Source organism: Tursiops truncatus, chromosome 10 (assembly GCF_011762595.2).
Source record: "Tursiops truncatus isolate mTurTru1 chromosome 10, mTurTru1.mat.Y, whole genome shotgun sequence".
NCBI lineage: Eukaryota > Metazoa > Chordata > Mammalia > Artiodactyla > Delphinidae > Tursiops > Tursiops truncatus.
The window spans coordinates 7,888,728-7,907,075 of record NC_047043.1 but is presented as its reverse complement, the minus strand read 5'-3'; the positions used below and the strand labels follow the sequence as shown (position 1 = coordinate 7,907,075).

The window sequence follows — 18,348 nt, the reverse complement described above, 5'->3', positions numbered from 1 at the left end:
TAGTGATATATGCCTAGCCCAGCGCTGGACAAGAGTTTATATGCAATAAATTTAGGTGAAACCTTTTTCCATTTGTTATTTCCATGCTTCTTTAGGCATTGAAACACCCATATTTTCAAGTCGGTCAAGTATTAGGCCCTTCCTCACATCACCTGGAACCGAAACAGACTTTAAATAAGCATGTGCAACCACTAGAGTCAAAGCCACCTGTAGTTGATCTAGAACCTAAGCCTCTGCCAGACATAAGCGACCAGACTGCCGGACAGCCCCAGCCAAAAAACAGCCACCAGCCACTGCAGTCCATCCAGCCGCCACAGAACACGGGTGTCCAGCAACCGCCCAAGCAGCAGAATCAACAGAAACAGCCGCCAACGCTATTTCCAAGTATCGTCAAAAACATGCCAACCGTAAGTAGCCCATAATGACACTTTCGATGCGATGGTTTGGTTCCATTAGGATTTTGTTTCTAGACATTCTAAACACGTTGGGGAAGATATAAAAGATGTCCGTCTGTTTTCGTTTCTCAATACAGACCCAGAACCCAAAACAGTGTCTGGCACATGGTAAATTCTCAACAAATATCTGTTGAATGAATAATTGTCCACACTGTTTTTGAACCGCCTCCAGGGTCTTGAGGAGTCCACATTATCTTTGGGGCAATTCTGACTACTAGAAAGTTCTTCCTCATACTGAGCTCAAATCTGGTTTCTGTAGCTTTTAATAAAAGTTAATCACTCTTCCAGAAAGGCAGCCTTTCAGATATTTGAAAATCGCCCTTACATTATCTGCCCCTTTCTCTAAGAGAAACACCCTCAGTTCCTTCACGTACTCCACAGGGATGTCATTCACCGATGACTGAGTGACCCTCGGTTCCTGTGTCTGAAGGAGCCTTTGAGTCTCCTCACCCTCCTGCTTCCCCTACCAGAACCAGAGGCAGACAGTAGGTAGGAAACATGAAACAGGGTGAACCACCGCCAACATTCCAGAACCTGTGTTCACTCATGCCATCAACTACTTTTTTTTTTTTTCTTGGAAGGCCCATAAAATGCTGACTCACACTGGGAGGGAAGGAAAGGAAGTTAACATTACTAAATAGCTACTAAGTGCCATGCACTGTGCAACACCCTCCCGCCGTCTCGTATGCATTCACCAAGTTAAAGTACCCAATAAACTAGCCCGCAATTTTGAGATGGCTAATGAGCTGCGGAGTTGGGATTGAGCATTCTGTTAACGAAAATTCCCAAGTCTGTTTTGTACAAGTGCTTCTGTTCAATCACATATTCTATACCTCTCATTGTGTATTTGATCTCTAGGACTCAAAAATTGGAAGACCTTATTTTTACCTCTCACATTTCTAATAAGTATTTTTGAACCCTTATTTTGTCTTCTCAGTTTAACCATTCTGCCCAGCTTGTCACCAGCTATGGAATGGTTGTTCATTTTTTTCCTCCTGTACCTTCACGATGAACAGGATAGCAATGTGCCCTTGGGATAGCAAGCCACTAGAACCTTCTTCTAGACGGATACTGATCCATTAATCAGTACTCTTGGTCAGATTATTGAACTATGTACTTGTCTCAGTCTGTTCAGGCTGCCATAAGAAAATACCACAGACTGGGTGGCTTAAATAACAAAAATTTACTTTCTCACACTTCTGGAGGTTGGGAAATCCAAGATCAAGGTGCCAGCCAACTTGATTCCTGGTGGGGCCCTCCTCCTGATTTGCAGACAGCACCTTTTCTTGCTTTGTCCACATGGCAGAGAGAGAAAGCAGCTCCCTGGATTCTCTTCATCTGAGGGCACTAATCCCACCATGAGGGTCCCACCCTCATGACCTCATCTCATCCCCAGTTACCTCCCAAAGCCCCATCTCCAAATACCAACCCATTGGAGTTGGGGTATAAATTTTGGTGGGACATAAACATTCAGCCCATGACAGTACTGATGCTCCTCTGTTGTCCTTTCATTACTTCATTTCTTTGATAGCATGAAAGAAGAGCCTGTCACCTCCTTTGCTGAAGGCCATATAGAGTACATGCATTCGCTGTCTGCTTTTTATGAAAAATGGTGGCCTGTGTGATCTACCACCTTTTTTCATTAGTGCTCAAAAGCTTTCTCTTCAATAACTGATGTTAGAATCTTTGCCCTCATCTGGTACCAAACTTATTAATGTGGAGTTTGCACAAATCCACCTTCTACTTTATAAAAATTATTAATATTTATCCCTTTCCAATCTTCTTAGACATGAGACGACTTGATGTTACTGGCATTGTTCAGCAGGACCCTAACATACAGTTCAAATGAAATAATAAGAGTCTCGGACCCAGCCAAGTATGACTTTTCATTAACTCTCCTCACCTGGGGCTTTAGACCTTCTTATTCTCCTTAGTCTGGAGCTCATTCTCTCTGACCAAGAAACAAGAGTATAAGAGAAGTTGGCAAATACCACTTTTTGTTCATCATCCATCACTGCGGCACCATCAGCTTCAAGCAATGGCATATCCATTCTTTAAGCATCTTCTTACTTCAAACACAGCTGTATTTGATGACCTTGCTTCCAAATTCCCCAATTTCCCATTGCCTTTTGGATTTTTCAGTTTATATGCCCCCAAACCACCCCACGGTCTGCCCCAGACCAGGTCTTCTTCCTCATTCCTTATTTTTGTTAACAGAGCTACCATTCTGAGACAGTCAGGCTCACATTTTTAAAGCCATCCCTGCCTTTCCTTCTCTGTGTCCAACAGGATTACATTCAGGGACTTACGACAGAACCTGACCACTGTGGCTTAAACCACGAGGGGCTGTTTTCCTCTCATAGCGAGAAGGTGGGTGGTGGGTAAGCCAGGGCTGGTGCAGCTCATAAAAGGAACCAGACTACTCTGTCTTCCTGCTCTACCACCCTCCTCAGCAGGTGGCTCTCGGTCCTGTGGCCACAGCTGGCTGCTGCTCCTTTGGGGTTGCATCTGCCTTCCAGAAGGGGGAAAAGTGGAAGACACTGGCACAGGCCGGCAGAGCCTGAAATGTTTCTCGTGGAAGCCCCTCCCAACAGACTTGCACTTACAACTCACCGGCTAGGTCGTGTCCCATGGCTACACAGAGCTGCAAGGGAGGCTGGCATTTCAGATCTTTTACGTGGGCACATTGCTGCCCTGAACAAGATCTTAGTGAGGAAGCAGCGTCTGCTATACTCTCCTTGGCCTCAGTTCGGAGAGACAGAAAAAAGTCCAGACCTTTTATTTCTTGTTAACAGCAAATGTATTCTTTCCTGAGCATTCCAACCACCATGAATCCGTGGCTCTTGTTACCGCATGCCGCTGTTAACTGCAAAGGCCTCCTATCTGAGGAGCAGGACCTTTCTCGAATGCTGCCTTTATCACATCACTTCTTAATCTCAAAAACATCCAGTGTTCTCCACTGCCCATAGGACAGCTGCGATGTCCCAGGCATACAATGAAGGCCCTTCATCATATAGCATCGGCCTGTCTTTACAACCCTGTCCTCCCTCCAGCACGAACCATCTGCTTCAGTAAACGCAGTCCGCCCTTTCCCCGCGGAACACACTCTGGCACTCTCCTATTAAAAAGCCGCACTCTACGCATCTCCTCTTCCAAACTCTAGAATAACAACCACAACAATAATACCTAACCTACAGTAACGCTTATGTGCCAGGCCCTATCCTAAAAACTTTCGATGCATTTTACTATCAAATCCGAAAACACTAAATTACATAAATACTGTATGTCGCCATTTAAGGAGAAGGAAACTAAGGCTTTGAAAAGTTAAGTCATTTGCCCAAAGAGACACAGCCACACGTGGTAGGTTTCCAGATTACACTTCAACGAAGAGTCAATTCTGATCCTACGTATTCAAGTCTCCCCCAACCCAAGTTCACAGAGATCTGTCCTCTCTCAATTTCCTATCATATTTTTAGCATGCGCTACCTATTTTCCTTAATCCTTTTAAATGTGTATATATGTTATCTCCTTCACTGTATGGAAAGCTCCTTGAGGATGGGGACTCTTAGCCTCAAATATAATAGCTTGCACATAAAAGGCATTCAGCACCCGATTAAAGATGACACCGGTTTCCCACCACAGAAGCCAAATGGCACTCTGGGCCATAAAGGTGCCAGGAGGCGTTGGGGTCAGCCTGTGTTCAAGGTTGAAGATGGCTGGGAAGAGTTTGAGGAATGTGACTTCGGGGTCTCCCATTCCAAGAAGCCAAGCATGCGCGTTTTCAAAGAAACGAGGAAAACAGATTCTCCATCTTGGTAAGATTTAACATTTCTCGGGAAGATACGTTTTCATCAGGCAGCAACTTTACTCATTACGTATAAATGAGTGTACGTGTTAAAAGACAAGAAGCAGCTTAATGTTGTTTCTCCTGTCAAATCCAGACCTCTGTGCTCACCTCTGAAAAAGTAAGACTCCGAGTCCCTCACAGTGACAACGCCCGGCACCAGTGGCTGAGCGTGTGTAGAGGGAGTTCTAGTTCAGTTTTTTGTGTCCCCTGTTCAATTATGATCCCCATAATTCCCATTTGGAATCCACATGCCGCTTCTCAGACAGCAAAGCACAGTCTACAGAGGTAATGGCCTCCTCTGGTGGTGGTGTTCAGAGTTAATCATTTACTTGCTTGCTCTTCTCAACTTTTTTGATCATTTTCTGAACTTTCCTTGGAAGCTTGGTATCTCTAGCAATCCCTTTGCAGTTGGCATCATCATGAGTGCATTATTCAACTTTGAGGTGAAGATGGGTGAAATTTTGGTGAATATTTTGGTAAAATATTTCCCTTGTCCCTGCCCCGCCTTGGAACAGAAGAGGAACAGGGAGAAAAGATGAGGCAGGAGTCAGGGAAATTTCTCTCGTAGCCATTTGGCACTGTACGGCGCAGAAGCCTTCACTTTGGAGAACACATACCTCTGAAGGTAGATGAAGACTTTCCGTGGGGAGATAATTCCCAGTCAGTCAATTTCCAGATCCCCAAGTTCCACAGCTACTCCTCCCTAAAATCCCCAAACTTGAGAAGAAACAGAATAAACCTGCTTAATCCCCTTCCACTTTTAAGTCAGAAAGTCACACCTCTCAGCCACTTCCAATCTTGCCGGGCACGAGGGTGTAACAAGCGCTGAGGTGCTAACCAAAGGGACAGATCAGAAGACTGGCTCTGCACCCTTCCTGGTCCATATGTGTTTCTCTTAAGGGGAAAACCCGGCATTTAGAAATAGGGTATTTTAGCCTGTGTTGGAAAGCAGGGTGTAAACACAGTGGCCGGAAATGAGTAGGGCTGTTTCTAATGAAGGGGGCTCCCTGTGCCCAGGGCCACCCCAAAGTGGCGGCCAGCAGTCCAAAGGTCCAATCACAGCAGTGTCCATCCCTCAGAGGGTTGACGTGGTAAGCAGGACTTTCCCGGGGGGAACCGCGGAGGCCTGGGGTCAGACAGGTGACGAGAGCTGGCCAGGGGGGCCAGGCCTCTGCACGGGAAGAGGCCCGGTCACAGGTGGGAGAGAAGGTCGTGGTGCAGGGCTGCACACAGAGCGACAGGCAGCAAAACCAATCGCAGCCCCATCCTCTGGCAGCGAAGGCTGCCGCTCGGACAGATGGCCTCGGGAACTAGACAGAGCTAAGCCTGGATGCCGGAAGGCCTCCGTTCCTACACAGAACTGGGGCCGTAGGAGGCCGGGCACTGGGGGACAGAGGCACCCCGCCAGGCACCCAGCCAGGCGCTCGCCACCGCCCAAGTCGATTCTGCCTTCTGGGGAACAGGCACATCTCAACAAATGCATGATGTCTCTGTATGTCATTAGGCTCTTTGGAAATTCTGTTTGGGGACTTTCCTAACACTTCCCCACTTCAGTTCTCTTAGCCCAGCCTGAACCGTGTTCTAACAACCTTAGTGGTTACACACTGCTGGAGTAGCCAGGTGGAGATGGCTGTGATTCTCTTCCCTTCCAACATGCCACCTTCCCACATCACAAATCCACAGCTGCGGCAGTCGCAGGAAAAATGGAAACATACTGCACACAGGCAACCTGCTGCTTAGTTACAAAGCTTTCTGCCTCATACTGTCCAGTATTAGGAAGGATTCTATGCACTGCCCGATATCTACTCGGGGAGAGGGGCTGTCATTTAATGCTCCTATCAGCAGAAGGTCACTGATGGAAACCACTGACTGGTTTGGAAAGATGGGCGGAGGGTGGGCGAGAGCATAGCAGCCGTCATCTTCCCGTTCTTCACCCGGTAATGCTACTTTATGTTGACTTTCAAGGCTTCCAGAGTCAGTACCTGCAGGCCCCAACCACTCAACAGAGGAAAACAAGAACTTACCCCCTGCTATTTCCCTAAAATGTGATTCTGAATTGTCAACTGCTTCAACAGCTAAACAGTACTATTTGAAACAGTCAAGATACCTTCCAGGTAAGCAGAGAAAATAAAATGTTTCCTGGTAACTAGAATAGTTAATAGGTCACGCTCCAGGGTCTTTGAATCTCTGAAGAAAGGGCACCAGTGAAATACAATCATAGCGCTCTTTGCGGGCTCAGCCTGTCGCCGGGACGTTTCTGGACCTCCTGCCTCTGTGAAGTCTGCTCAGGAAATGCCTGGCAGCCACCAATCAAGATGGTGAGGATGCTTCAGAAAATACCACCCTCCCCCACCAAAGCTATGCCTTCTGTAAATTGTATGCAAACAATTCTGCACTCCCATTACCAGTTCTTATAAGAGGTAGAATTTTAGTAATACTGTTTCCTAAATGATCTGATTTGTGTTTTTAAAAGATCCTTCTGGCTGCTAGGTATACCACGCTAGGGGCTCAAAAAGGGTAGGGGACTGGGCGAGGGGCCCAAGGAGGCTGGTCAAGAGGCCACTGCACACGTCTGGATAGAGAGGGTGATGCCTTGTTCCCTAGGACGGTGAGAGGAGTGGGAATTAAGACCGTAAGAGAGGGTGCACTTTTGAAAGGTGCAAAGACACCAGTTGGTTAGCAAGTTTCGGTGCTGAAACCATGAGGAAGTTCTGATCTGACTGCAAAAGTGGGGGTGTAAATAAAGCTTCCAGAACACAGATTCATGGGGAACACTTTTCCCTGTTTAAAAAAGAAAGAAAATTGAATTCATTTCACTAAAATAAAATCAGTGCTTCATCTTCGCTGTAGAAGTGCGCCCTCTGGTGGTGGGAGAGGGTATTGTAAAATTTTTAGCAGACACCTGTTTTCCCAGCTCTGCTCCCCTCATGCGGTTTTCAGGAACGCATTTCAGGGCACCTGAGACCCATCTGATCTTTTCCTTTTTCACCAGAAAGATCTAACAAATTCTATTAATTACCCTGGGTCAGAAGCATGGCTGTAATTGAAGCCTAAGAAACAGACTCAAAATTAGAACGAACTGTTTGAAATCTAAACCTGAGCCTGACTGTACCCTATTTTGGCGTGTTTGGTCTCAAAGATGTGGCCCCTCTGGAGCTGGGTGAGATCTGAAACGAGAACTGAGCTCAGTTCAGTCACTTGGACAAACATTTACTGAGCACCTATCGTGATCCAGCAAGTGCAGAGGACAGAAATGCAAAGAAGAAGTGATCCCTGACATTTATTTATGGTCTGTAGTTAATTCACTGAATATCCTCAGGAATAACAAAGAGTATTATCTTTGGGGGGGCCTTCCTTTTTTTTTTTTTTTTTTTTTACCATAAAGCCAAGTATTAAGGTCTTATTAAGCATCAACTTTTAGGATCATGGGAGCTCTAGAAATGTACCATATAATTTCAGGGCAGCCTGACATTACACTACAAGGATTGGCAGATCTGTGACACTGGCCTTCAGGGAGAGGGACGCAAGAGTCATAGTTATTGACCTGCTACTGACCGGCTGTGTACTGGAGCACGACTCTGAGATTCTGTTTTCTGTTACTTAACAATGGGACTGCAGTCATCCATCAGCTCGCCCCGTAAGCCTTGGGTACTTAATTATCACAAGGTAGTTGTTGCAAATAGAGTATACAGTGGAGGTGCTAACGATCTCGGCGGTGCCCTCTGCTCTCTCTCCCGGCCCCAGCACTTTTGAAACCCTGTTCTGTGGATCCTTCTCGAGTCCCGTTATCACTTACGGTCCTTCCTTCCACCCAGTGTATCCAACGTCCTGTGTCATTTGTATATGTGCCTCGCCTACTGCGTTTTAAGTTTCTTAGCGAGACCCACGAACTCCCCTGTGATCCGCTGCCTGCTCCCCTCTCCAGCCTCACTCTGGGCCACGCCCTGTCCCTGCTCCATCCTTGCCGAGGACTCTGAGTTCTTCCCCTTCCCAGGTCCACTGCCCACACTGACGCCTCTCCCAGGAACACACCTCTCCAACTCCTACCAGGTCCTTATCATGACTCACATTCCAGCTTAAAGTTACCTTTTTAGAAGACTGGCTTTGTGGCTTCTGTTTTTTGCAGCCTCAGCACCAGATTCTTCTGCATAATTTGCACACTGCTAATTACTCACCTAATTATAACTGTTCGTCTCCCTTCTCACTAGAGTAGATTATAAGAGCCACAAGGGCAGAAACTGGTCTACTTTGTTCACCACTTTTTCTCCAGTGCCACACACACTGCCTGGCACGTGGTAGGTGCTCAGTAAATATTTGCTGACTGACTTTTTAATAACCTTTGAGGGGACAGGATGATAGTATATTAATTTTTGCTTCTCTTTAACGGTGTTTGGTTGTAGAAGGTACTCCAGAAAAGCTTGTAAACTAATACATGTTTTAAAATTCCAGATATTGTCTATTTCCAAGAAAATTGAAATCTTTTAACAGACAAAGGGTTAAAGCAATTATTTTCAACAGTGTAGTATGTATTTACTGAAAAACAAAAAAGACTAGGGATATCGCAAGGCTAATCGTATTAAAATAATTTAAGCATTCAGGGCCCATTCTTTGTTGAACTGTATTTATAAAAAATATTCACCTAAAGAGATTTGTAGTTTTCTCCCCTGACCTTGCACCTTCTTTGGGGGTAAATATATTGTGTGTGTGTGTGTGTGTGTGTGTGTGTGTGTGTTAAGATGTTTTTAACCTGAGTAACTGCTACCTAGTGCATCTTCTTTATTGTCAGGGAATTGTCTATTATAGTTCTATTTGTAGGTATTTTATTAGAAACCAAAAACCATAAAGAGCAATATCCCATAATAAAGGGAAATGATCTACCTGATGGAGTGTTTCCTTAGAGAACTGACGACAGGTAACTTTGCGGCTTGGTTCGGAACCACCAGGCTTGTTTCTGGATTTAAAACAAGGAATGTTATTATATGTCTCATAAATGTGAAACCTTGCCAAGGAGTTCACTTTGGGAAAAGTCAAAGCTCCCTTGAAACAGGGACTGACCCTCTCTCTACATTATTAGCAGTCCTCGGTAGGGATGTTTTCTACACTAAAGAGAACTCCACATGTATGACCCAGAGGCTTAGACAGTGTGATGTCTCTGGCGTCTGCTAAGCTGAACCCAATTTAATTATCAGTCAAAAGAAAGCAAGTTCAGGGCTTCCCCGGTGGCGCAGTGGTTGAGAGTCCGCCTGCCGATGCAGGGGACATGAGTTCGTACCCCGGTCTGGGAGGATCCCACATGCCGCGGAGCGGCTGGGCCCGTGAGCCATGGCCGCTGGGCCTGTGCATCCGGAGCCTGTGCTCCACAACGGGAGAGGCCACAACAGTGCGAGGCCTGCGTACCGCAAAAAAAAAAAAAAAGAAAGCAAGTTCAGGAAGTTCTCACATCTCTTAAAACTAGGTTAAAACAACACCCTTTGACCACTGGGACCAAGGTCCAAGGCCGAGTCCACATTTCACAGATTTCAGAAAATCATAAACAACTAGCTGCTTATATTTTACTAGATCCGATGTGCAGATAAGCTTCACACATGGATCTCTACATGCACTTCCGAACTCCTCAGTCCCCCTGGGTTCTTGGCCGCACGTCTGTTTTCCCCAGCTACCCCAATTGCTCCTCAAGGGTCTGGCCCAGAGCAAACACTCAAAAGAAGTGTACGACATGGAAATATCTTTTGGAAGAAAATTTTTGTGCCACCTCAAATTTTAAGAGATATTTAGGGCTTCCCTGGTGGCGCAGTGGTTGAGAGTCCGCCTGCCGATGCAGGGGACGCAGGTTCGTGCCCCGGTCTGGGAAGATCCCACATGCCGCGGAGCGGCTGGGCCCGTGAGCCATGGCCGCTGAGCCTGCGCATCTGGAGCCTGTGCTCCGCAGCGGGAGAGGCCACAACAGTGAGAGGCCCACGTACCGCCAAAAAAAAAAAAAAAAAAAAAAAAAAAAAAAGAGACATTTAGCAAGAAATGTCCAATGTTTATCATTACTTGTATTACAGAAAATAACTTAACGTTTCTAAAAGACACCGTGAGGATTCCAGGTTATTGTATTTAGGGCTGAGGATCATGTGAGGGTCCATCAAAAAGCAAGTATTTGCTACAGTGTAGCCAAAATTTATTTCCATTCCCTCGCGTTCTTTCTAGTCTAGTTTGAACGTATATTTTTCCTTCAAGTGTATGATCGCACTCTAACCTTTGAAATGGCTGTTTTGTTCTTCTAAGGTGTAAACCCCAAGAACGTGTCCTTGACAGCCAGTGGGAAGGATACGAACCCATACACCTGGAATAGCCAGCTATTTCCTAAGTCGCTGGGACCCACGGGGACAGAACTTGCTTTCAAAGGGAGTAATGCAGGTAAGGCAAGACTACATTTAAAGTATGAACTTACACTGTTTTCCTTCTGCGGATTTTTACTTTTAAATGTTTCCCTTTTCCCCAAAGTATAAAAATAGGTGGGGTGCCAGTCAAAGGACTAGTTTGATATATTGGTGTCAGTGTTGAGAAAGTGAGTAACTCTGATGATTGGGGAACAAATAAATCCTTTTTAAGTCAAGTGGTTTCCAGTTCTTAGCTTTTAAAAAACTGAAGGAGAACCTAATTGAGTTATAGCTAATAGATAATTAAAAATCATTTGTGAAAATAACACAATACTGTAAATCAACTGTACTCCACTATAAAATGAAAATTTTTTTGAAAATTTTTTATGCGATCACTATGTGATATTTGATCTGTAACTGTGAATAGTGTTCAAAGACTATAGTAACAGAGCTGTAACAAAACACCTTTCATTCCCTAGTATGCATTTACAAGATTTCTCCTTGCTTCCCATCCTTAAAAAAATGAAGTGGAATCCTGTCTGATTTTAGCAATAAGTAATATTTATTGATGGATACATGAACCACTTGAAAAAGGTCCCATCTTTCTCATTAAGAGATGAATTTCCAAAAATAAATCTGACTTTTCACTTTTAATAATCAAATTCTATAATATTCATCTTTTTTGATAAATTATATACAACGAATCATTCTAACTATAATTAACTTAATCCAGAGAAAAGTATTTTAATATACTTATGGTTGGTTATAAGAAATTTTTTTAAAGGTTTCAATCTATACACATTTTTTGACTGGTTAATTTAAAGATTTTAAAATTATACTCAGATAAAATCTGGGAGCTGACATATGAATGAAAATAAAATTTTAGAGAGAAAAGGGATTCATGTGAAATTTCTACCTGTTAAAAAGGACTGTGGTCATGTATTTCTTTTTTTTTTTTTTTGGCCTTACCACGTGGCATGTGCAATCTTTCTTAGTTCCCGGACCGGGGATCGAACGTTGCCCCCTGCAGTAGGAGGGCAGAGTCTTAACCACTGGACCACCAGGGAAGTCCCATGTGGTCATGTATTTCTTAAGTCAGTACTGGTGAGCATAAAATCACTATGGTATTTAGATTCCACTGATCATATTTAAAAGAGAGATGTAATAGTTTTATTTTTAAATGTCTCTAATTACAGTATGCCAGAAGTTAAATCATTTGCAACTGTAAAACTTACGAGGAAACATTTTAGAGATCAGCTTAAAGTGTCTGAAGAGGTAGAGAGTTCTTTCTTTAAAAAGATGTAGGTGGTATTGGATCAGAAGAGTTTGAGGGTCACTGTGTAGCAACTGAGGAGTCTCCTGAGGTGTTCTGATGGGACATCAAACGCTCCGGGTATTGTATCCATTGAACAGTGCTGTGGCACTGCAATTTGCTAATTTTTTCTCAGTTATTTAAAAATGATATTCACTGAACCAAGTGGTTAAATACAATCAGGTGAAATGACAGCCGCACAACTTTGAGTCTCAGGGAAATATACGACTGACATCAAATCAAAGCTGAGACAGCACCGAGAACATTCTCTCGGAGAAACATTTAAGGTTTCTTTCTGCATCTTTTCATTAATCATGGAATCCATTTTTTCTCTGCTTTTCCTATAACATCCTCCTTATTGTTCATTCTTTCCTTCCATCTGCCTTCTCTTTAGAAGAAAGCATAATTAAACCAATTGAAAAACTATCATGCAATGAAAGTTTTCCTGAAAAATTACAGGACTCACAAGGTAATTTCTGGGCCTTGTAGATGAGTACAATTAGTTCTTTGAATCTCCTGTCCAATTTTCTTCTCAACATCGACCCCAAATCTTGTCATAAAAGGCTACTACGAAGGCCAAGGTCACCTGCTTTTAGGGGTCAGATCAGGACTCGGGCAGACAGAAGTGTCCACACCACCAAGAACCTCTTTCTTCGGTAGTTGGAATTCTAAGAGTAATTAGCTCTCAAAAGGCTCTATGCTTGTCTTCTTAAATTAATTATGACAAGTTAAATAAATCAAGCAAATCTACTAAAAATAATTAAAAGAATATTTTCTAATTTTATAATCAATATTCCTGGAAATTTTTTTAAGTTCTGAGACTCATTTCTGAGCATGAACCATCATTTAAAAGAAAAAGTTAACCAAATTCACAGAGATGATGGATTTCCTAGAATTTTGCTGTCAGTGGTTTAAACAGTGCTAACTATTGGCTCCAACCTAAAAATTTGCAGCTCACAAGGTACTTCAAATGAAAAGCCAAAATAATTTAAGAAGACTTAATTTTCTATGCATTTTCCCTTAGCAACTTCTTCCTCCAATAGGAAGAAGCATCCTGTAACCGATCAGTGCATGGGTTTTAGAGCCTGACGTGTCCCTGTTCACTCACTAGCCTTGTGATCTTGGACAAGTTACTTGGGTCCTCTAAGTCAGTTTCCCCGCCTGTAAGACAGAGGAAATAATACTGACCGAGGCAGTATTATACGACCACCCCTAGGATTTCTGTCACACAATAAGCATTTAATAAGTGTTTGCTCTGATGATGGGGATGAGGGTGGGAGAGATCTTTTTTATTTTGGCCATGCCACGTGGCACGTGGGATCTTAGTTCCCTGACCACGGATCGAACCCGCTCGCCCTGCATTGGAAGTGCAGAGTCTTAACCACTGGATTGCCATGGATGTCCCGGGAGATATGTTCTCAGGCTGCTACTGAATGGGATTACTGCCTTGAACTTTCAAAAAGTCTTCTGAAGTCTTCTGATTCGTGAATTAGAACGAGTACCTCAAGGCGAAAAGAAAGGACAAATGAGGCAGCAATGCCTACGCAAAATTCAGCAGTGTTAAAAATCGTAGGAACTGATAACGTGTTTACTGCGTGGTGACCTTTAGGGTCTGATAAATAACACTGCCGGTTGACATGTGTTGGTCCAGGAGCAAACACTTATTGAGCGCCTGCTATGCACAGCACCGTGACAGACGTCAGGGACACAGGAAGGCAGAGTCCAGCCTGTGGTCAAATGACACCATGTGAAAATAGGCTTCAGTCGTAGCCGCCAGATGAACGGTTCTTTGAAACCACCAAGGCGGTCAGAGCCCTGATTCACCTTCTCACTGACAAACCTGTCCCTTTTCTGGTGTAGCCAGGCTCCTTAAAAGAGAAGTTACATTCATTTTTCCTCTGATTGCCACTTTACCCCTCAGCTCACTGCAGTCTGTCCTCAGCTTGCCTCGGGCCACTGAAACAGCTCCTGCCGCGGCCTGTCCTGTTAGCGGCCAAATCCCAGGGCGGTGCCAACCCCACCAGACCTCTGCCTTATTTGCTGCTCCTTCCTCGTCACACGCTGTCTTCTCTGGGGCTTCCAGACCCTATTCCTACCGTCTACCTCTCCACCCTCTCCCCAGCAGGGTCCTTTTCTTTTCTCCCCCTTAGTGCTCTGTTCCCCGGGTTCTGTTCTGTTCTGGGTCTTTGCACATCCCACAGTCCCTCTGGGCTGGCTCCTCCAAGCCCATGGCGTCATCACCGCCATGCCCCGATCATTCCAGATCTCCAGGCCTGCTGGACCTCTGTGACTTGAATCTCCCATGGGCACCAGGTCTTTACCCCACACCTGACTCTTCCCCTGTATCCTGTTCTCAGTCACCCACACTACAGACTTAGGGGTTTATGTTACTCTCTTTCCCACCCCTCCCACCCCATACACCTGCTGGTTCCCTCCTCCATCCCTCCATGACGGTCTAAGTTCAGACTCTCTTACTTCCTCTCTCACTTCAGCTACAGCAGTACCCGCCTGACTGGTCTATTGCCTTTACATTTTCCCCCAGATTGATCATTCACTAATAGCGATGAGGATGGTGACAGCTGACACGTGTTGGACAGCAGAGCCTATGCTAAGTGCTTTGCATTCATCTCATTCAATCCCTACAACAACCCCTATGAGAATAGGTGCACTTATCAGGGTGACTTTACAAGATGAAGAAGTGCTCAGAGAGCACCGCAGGGATGGGGGCTTCCTGGCAGGAAATATACTTTCAGGTTAAGAAGTGGAGTCATAAAAACCTGGGTACATTCAGGGGGACACCTTGGGTTCACATTCTAATTTGGTCACTTACTAACTGCGAGAAGTTAGCCAAGTCAGGTGTGGATAGTAACATGCATCTAAGAGGGTTGTTATATGGACTGAACGGGAACATCTGTAAAACCGTAGTGCCGCGCATGAAATACAGACGATGCCCCCAAAACAGAATTTAGAATTAGTAGTGGTTGTAATCAAAGTTACTCTCCGGTGCTTTAAAATATTAACCTTCTGACTCTGAAACTTTATGATACGTCACTAGGAAATCTTGGAAGTTATGCTACTTACAATCAGTCAGGATATATTCCTTCCTTTCTCAAAAAAGAAGTGGGGTCAGCTGGCCAGAGGATACACTTAGCACCACTCGGTGCGACAGCTTCAGGTAAGAACAAGTTCAGATACAGTTTTTGAGAATTCTGATCAGAAAGGAGCTTTTTAAAGTTTATAGTCACCTTTCCTGAGTGAAGACTTTTAAATTAGTCTCAGCTATCAACTGAAGTTCTGTTTTTGGCAAAATGTCCCATTTTTCTCCCAAAGATGTGGTTTGCGAGTCTAATAAGAGGAGCTACCTCTGATTCAGTGGTTCTTCTCGGTCCGACACACAGATTGTGCCACCGAATCCTCCCAATGACCTGATGAGGTAGATCTTTTTCAGATGAGGAAACTGACATTGAGTAATTTACCTAGGGTCACACAGCCTGTAAACAGCGGAGCTGGGATAGACAGTGTCTAATTCCGAAGAGTGTGCTATGCTACACGACGAGATGTGCGAGGATGCACTTTTCAGAGCTTCCCGCCTGGTACCTGGCACGGAGCGGAAAGCGCAGCAGATGCTGAGACTCTGTTATCTATCAGTTAATGGGTAGTCCTTCTGCAGCTCCACCTTAGGGCTTAGAACTAAACTGCGGCAGAACTTTGACTGGCTTTTGCTCTGTCATATATTAGGTGGTGAAGTTTTATTCCCCACCCTCCGACGCTATGACTAATTAGGTCACCTGCTCTGCAGTGGCGTGGCGTGTGACAGCCACATTCAGGGGGACGCTCTTGAAACTGATGTGAGGATTCTGTACTTGAGCTGACCAGATCTGACTATGAATGTTCTCTAAGTTATTTCAGTCTAAAATAGATACCCTTCTTAAAGCACCTAAAATAAACATTGAGGCAGATAATTACAAGTTTGATAAGATATCTAGTTACAGTTTAATTTAAAAGCTGACTTCAAAAGTCTTCTCCCAGTCTGTCCCAGCCAGGATCTTATATTATAGAACTCCTGATTAGAGTTACCAGTCTTTAAAGTTCATGCTCTTGGAGCTAGAATTGTAGAAAGCACTGGACTTCCGTAATTTTTTATTCCTTACCATGGCAGAACTGCTTAAGCAGTACTCAGTTACCTTATCTGCGAAAAGAACTGCTTCATTATCTCTCTGCTGAAACAAAATATATAAATAAACATTTTATATACAGCAGTAATTCTTATAAAGCCTTAAATACTTTAGGGCAGCCTTATCATGAGTCATTAGCCACAGCTTGGTAGCAATTTTTAATATGAAGGCAGAAAATCATAACGTCTCAAATTATTTTGAGTACCTGCTCTTAGAAAGTGCAAGTGGGTATTTTTGAACATATTTTTATAAGGGATTGGAGGCCTTTATATATTAATTATTCTGTCAGATTAGCATGCATATTCCTGTTTTCATTTTTTTAAGTAAAATGCTTTCTCATAACTTTTCATCTCTTCATTTTACTCTGCTTATCAGATTTTCCTACAGATCGTGATAGGAGGAAAGGTAAAAAAAAAAAGAAGTAAATATTAATCATTCTCAAGTGGTCAATGCAAATCCTTAGGAAAACACTGTTCTGTAAGAGATGTGTCTTCCAGCCCTCCCACTGGTGTGACAGTTTCCCACAAGAGAATACAACCAGGTCATTACCGTATTTACTCGACTATCTCCCCTTCTCTCAGCCTCCCTCTCTACTCTTCTTCCTCATCCTCAAGTCTGGAGAAGAAAAATCACATTAATTTCTTCCTCCCTCCCCATGTCATCTATCAACCCAAACCCCCTCCTACCTCCTTGTCCCCTGCTAGAGGAGTGACTTCTTTCAGACACAGCCGCCCTCTAGAAGCACGGGGCCCTGTTCTACGTGCTGTACATGCATTAACTCACTGAACTTTCTAAGACAGAAGGTACCATCATTATCTCCATTTTACAGAAGTTTTCTATCTTGCCATAAGTTATATAGCAGTGACACAGATTACATTCTTAACTAGAGGCAAACACCCTTTCCTGCAGCAACATTTCCTACAAGAAGTTAAATGCCCTTGGACACATGCAGGTTTTAAGATAAATGCACAGCAAATGTTAGAGGGCTGCCAGCTCCGTTCTGGGGAGTGGGGAGGTGTGGGCACAGCCAGCTGCTGAACAAAGCGTTTCTTTGCCCCACACGAGACCTGGGCTCCTTTGTCAGCTACTAAGCTCTTCACCAAGGGTGCTGGAGTCCTAAAACGCTGTAATTCTCAGAAAGGAATCCTAAATGTCAACACTACCGCCTTACTGGCAAAATGATTCCCTTTTCAAAGAAGGTTTTACAAATGTTGGCCTGGACACAGTTTCCTTCAAATGCATTTAGGACTTGACTTAGACTATGTCATCATCTGGAAAAAAAGCTTCTCTGGATGTTACTCCCCAGACGCCTCACTTCTCACCTACTGTTAGCTTAAGGATGGGTTTTCCCTTCTCCTTTCTCTCAGTCACGGGGACTTATTGTCTCCTCCCTCCTGCCCTCCCCTCCCATGTGCTCTCCTCTGCCCATGGTACCATTCTGATGTGGGTGCACTAATTTATCAGACTGATGCTGGTCTATATTCCAGCGGGTTATGACTAAAGGGCTATTCCTAGAAAACATGGTGCACTTAACTGGCCCTTCTAGACACTGTCCCTGTCTTTCTTAAGGAGCTTTTTATTGGCTTTGAGAACTTTAAACCCAGTAAGAGTGGGATGAAATGACCCGTCAAACGAAGGAAGAACTCTTGGCCTCCTTGTCCCAACTGAACCACAAAGCAGTTGGGGTGACTGTCACCAGGGCAGCTCCTCGCGTAAGGCTTTGTCCCCTTTAAGCTGAGGTTAGCAACACATCAGGACCCACGTGTTCCCGTAAGTTCCTCCTATACTTCCAATTCTACAGTAAAAATAGAAGAAAAAACTGGGAAAACCATGCCAATAAATATAGTACAGCTAGTGTTAGATGTACAGAATGGTTAGAGGGTCATTTCAAAGTTGACACCTACAGAGTATAATCCAAGAATGGCAGCTACCACATAGTGTGAAAAGATATTTAAATCCCAAACAGAAAGACGGAACATCAGAGAGAACAGCTCTGATACCTAGCTCCCAGCCTGAAGTGAGGAAGGGGTGAAGGAGGGACTGAGGATATTAAAGTTTTCTCTGAAATGATTTACTGCTTTGTCATTTGACACGTTCAAGTAATCTGAGCTTACAAATTGTTCAGGTAACAAATGTCTAACACATTTTTTCACAAAATTTTCATCAGCCAATACATGTATGAATAAAACAAACC

At 44.1% G+C, this 18,348-nt stretch overlaps 2 protein-coding genes across 4 annotated transcripts in view; one reads left to right on the top strand and one right to left on the bottom strand.

Moving 5' to 3' along the window:
* The window catches only part of LOC101323402 (transmembrane protein 14C), a 177,991-nt gene that overhangs the window by 139,145 nt on the left and 20,498 nt on the right, over nt 1-18,348 (bottom strand). The gene's annotated exons all lie outside the window — the stretch shown is intronic.
* MAK (male germ cell associated kinase) overlaps nt 1-18,348 on the top strand; it is a 43,317-nt gene that overhangs the window by 21,762 nt on the left and 3,207 nt on the right. The window contains exons 8-13 of one of the 3 annotated variants that reach the window (XM_019945171.3): nt 96-407; nt 4,098-4,270; nt 6,268-6,416; nt 10,573-10,704; nt 12,374-12,448; nt 15,035-15,154. In XM_019945171.3, the coding sequence (XP_019800730.2) occupies nt 96-407; nt 4,098-4,270; nt 6,268-6,416; nt 10,573-10,704; nt 12,374-12,448; nt 15,035-15,154 (961 nt within the window). The remainder of the gene's footprint in view (nt 1-95; nt 408-4,097; nt 4,271-6,267; nt 6,417-10,572; nt 10,705-12,373; nt 12,449-15,034; nt 15,155-18,348) is intronic. The other 2 variants (XM_073810328.1, XM_073810329.1) reach the window with 2 other exon arrangements.